The 3,429-nt window shown below is 44.6% G+C and overlaps 1 protein-coding gene across 1 annotated transcript in view; it reads left to right on the top strand.

The window, feature by feature from the left end:
• Nucleotides 1–1,914: 1,914 nt before the first annotated feature.
• T265_01815 (hypothetical protein) overlaps nt 1,915–3,429 on the top strand; it is a gene marked incomplete at both ends in the record, with an annotated part of 46,144 nt that continues 44,629 nt past the window's right edge. The window contains one exon of the mRNA XM_009165925.1: nt 1,915–2,185. Coding sequence (XP_009164189.1) covers nt 1,937–2,185 — 249 coding nt within the window. The remainder of the gene's footprint in view (nt 2,186–3,429) is intronic.

The raw sequence follows: 3,429 nt of genomic DNA, 5'->3' as shown, positions 1-3,429 counted from the left end.
AGACACTTCCCCAGAGCAACTTGGATTTCCCGCTGTTACTTCTTACATATCCAGGATAAAGAAGACTCTTCCTACCAGGTGTTACGCTTCGAATGAGAAGGGTTTTTCTTTCATCAAAACGTTGCACGCGTCCAACTCCTCTCGGTCATTCGCCGATGTGCACCATTTGGTCATGTAAAAAGGTGCCAGGTCAGGTTTGTGAGCGTGGTGGTAACAAAGAACAGCAAGACAATCTTTGTTGCCTCCCAGGCCGAAGTGGACTGGGCAAACGGTAATCCACATAATTCCGCCAGCAACATATGTGATACATCTAATAATGAGACAAACGAACATGACTGCTTTTTGCCAACCGCGTGCGTAAATACTGCACAACGGTCCATCATGTGACCGTGTGGTTAAAGCCAAATCCCAGAGCACAATAAATGCCCCGAAACACTTTTTAGGATGCTGAACTGACAACATTCTGGATCGACACATAAGCAATTTTAAAAGCAAATTGTTGCCCTAAAAATCATGTACAAGGGTCTAGGCACCCAAATCTCACCTATAAGCAAGCGGGCTATATATCATTTTGTTATGGGTAAATGGGCAACAAAGACTACGTTTATATTCAGACGCTTTTATACTAGACAGTCGGTTTGTGATAAAGTTGCGCATACCGTGTAATGGTCGGTACACTAGCCCATTGCCAACGAAAGCTTGAAGTGGCGACCATGTTACAACCCTAGAACAACACGGCCATACGAAACTAGTCATTTAATTCCACTGGAAAACCAACCTACGTCATAACACAGGCCACGTCAGATGGATATTCAGGTAGTTAGCTTTTGGGATTAGGGACTTGTCACAACCCTGTATTGGAGTTTTGAAGAAGGCTTCGTGCTAAGTAGCAATTAACGACGGGCATGGACAGATAAGAAGACAAGTTCGTCCCGGACAAGGGCTAAGCGACCGTGTAGTCCTCGAGTTGAACTGCAACAGAAACTTTGATACCTACCTGTGAATCCTAAGCTCACGAAACCCTAGTCATATGCCCATCGACGAATCGCTGTTTCTGACAATAAGGGTTTCGACTGACTGGCTACTTTTTGACTCTTCGTTTTCCAATCAAAGACCAACGTGCGAGGTTTTCAGGGTTGAAGGGCAAGAACCGCGATGTAACTATGTTCAGTCAGTCGCGCCCAGTCTTTCAGGTTGAATTTTACCCTGTTCAGTACTTAAATCATCGTAAATAATCATTGAACTGAAGGTCCCTTCTGCATCATTCTAAGCTTCGAACGATTAGCGGCGCAATTTTCAAAGATAGAAGTTTTTTCGGAATTATTCTACTTTGGCACACCTGCATTCTGATTGGGTAATTTTCCGGTATGCTTGTTTGCGCGACCGTCCGAAAATGCGCTGTCTGTCTGTCTCTCTGTCCGGATAACCAAATAAATCGTGGTTTCTGCATAGTTTCAGTTGGTAGAATGTTGATGACATCTCATAAGGTGTATTTATTTTTGGTTGTCGATTACGGTGGTAAAAAATCGGCGAAGAATCGGTGAAGAATAACAATTTCGTTTTTTAGTTTTTCAGATCTCGTTGTTATACTGCAGTACGTGTATCGAATGGTTAAACTACGTGTAGACTCGTTTGGACCCAATATCTACTACCGAGCACACGGACACACCGTGTAAAATTTTGCGTTAAGTCAATCGTCCCATTCCTGCATTTTCTTGCAGGAAGCTGGTGCTATGCTACGATTTGTGCACTAGAATATTGGCTTTGTAACTTCGATATGTGGATAAGTCACTAATAATGGTCATTTCTCTAGCTGGGCCTGGCAAGATCATGTTGGAACTATTATCGTCAACGTGTCGATTGACCAATGAGAATTCAGCGTTCACACCTTCGACGCATTCGTATTGCGGGCGGCGCCGCTTGCGCTATTTCTATAATGTCTGAAATTCTGGAGGAACTCGCTGCCCATGGATTTGAAATTGTCAAGGATGAGAGCGGTGAAACTTTGGTCAAATTGGTTTTCATGGATGAAAATGATGAGGCAACTGGATACGCACTAGTTAGCCCCGAAGATGCCAAAAGAATACTCTCCGGCCAAGCTACGTTGCAAAATGTGCTGGATGACGAGGGGAAACAAGTCCTAACATTGACTGCTGTTGAAGCTGAAGATCAGCCAAATCAGCAGGTCAGTTTGCGTATGTCCCTAAATATGTGAGAACGTGAAGATCTGGTGGCTGTTCATCTCATGGTTCTCAGGCGGGTCCTGATGGCATTTTACCGCAATACAGTATACACTAACTAATGTTCATAGGGTGCCTTTGTCAGCGCTGTTTAATTGGTTTTTCAACGAAAGGAAGCTGCCGGAGGACAAGGAAAATGTGACTGTGACACCGATGCACAAGAAAGGTGGCTGGTAAACTGCTTCAGGATTCAGACCTGTCAGTTTTGCATCACTCATGCTTGGGGTGACCCACTTAACCATCTACGAGTTAGTTGCATTCCAACTGGATGAAATTGTAGGAAAAAGCAGTGACTTCCCCTTTGATGCTTTGGAATAACCCCGAGATAGTATAGAGGTGAGGTTGAAGTGCGCTACGTAGATTATTGAAAACGCTCGCGCAAATATCGACTTCTGTTGGCCAAAGTGAAGAAATTTAAACTCATGTCAGGTGTTGGTGTGGTGGGAAGGTGATACCTCGTTGCAATGGAGGGTTTTAGCTCCCTGCTGGAAGTTTCCATCAGCGGTTTAGCGCAGGGGTCAATATCGGTTTCTCTACTGCTTCTGACCTGCCTATTAAATCTAATGAAGGATCTCTATTGTGGTTGATACATGTCGAGCGAATTGGGTGCATTCAGTGCTGGGCTAAAAACATCGCCTGGACTCCATTTGGTATACGGTTTATCCAGATCAGTTTCCACAACTCTGACTGACCTCTGGAAGACGTCTCTTCTCTGCTACACTGGAAATAGTATTGTTCCGACTCCCTCTCCTCCCGAACTTCCTCTTCCACTTTCACTTTTATTGAACCCTCTATTGCAGCCTGGAAATTTTGGGTCTTTTGTTCCACGGGTAGGGTTTCATTTTGGTGAAAAATAGTTTTGCGCAGTTCTGTGCTTGCAATTAGAATTCTTGTATGCGGTTGAACTTATCTGACCGTATCGCTGGTTAGGCTATTCCGATTGCAACAGGCAGTGCAATCACCAACAGTCTTAGCGGCTAGTGGAACAAGACTCACTACCAGCCTCTAATGCCTGTGGGGTTGAAGCGCTCCCTGGGCCTCCGCTCACAGACATCGAGTACGCAGACGACATAGCTCTTCTAGGATCTGACCCCGTGGCAATGCAAACAATACTAAATAGTCTAAATAATTCTCCCTCGCGGTTTGGTATGCGCTTCACACCTGCAAAGTGTAAAGTGCTACTGCAAGA

The sequence above is a fragment of the Opisthorchis viverrini genome (genome assembly GCF_000715545.1).
Source record: "Opisthorchis viverrini unplaced genomic scaffold opera_v5_20, whole genome shotgun sequence".
In the NCBI taxonomy this organism is placed as follows: Eukaryota; Metazoa; Platyhelminthes; class Trematoda; order Opisthorchiida; family Opisthorchiidae; genus Opisthorchis; species Opisthorchis viverrini.
The sequence above is the reverse complement of the archived record's forward strand: the minus strand, read 5'-3'. Positions and strand labels throughout refer to the sequence as shown.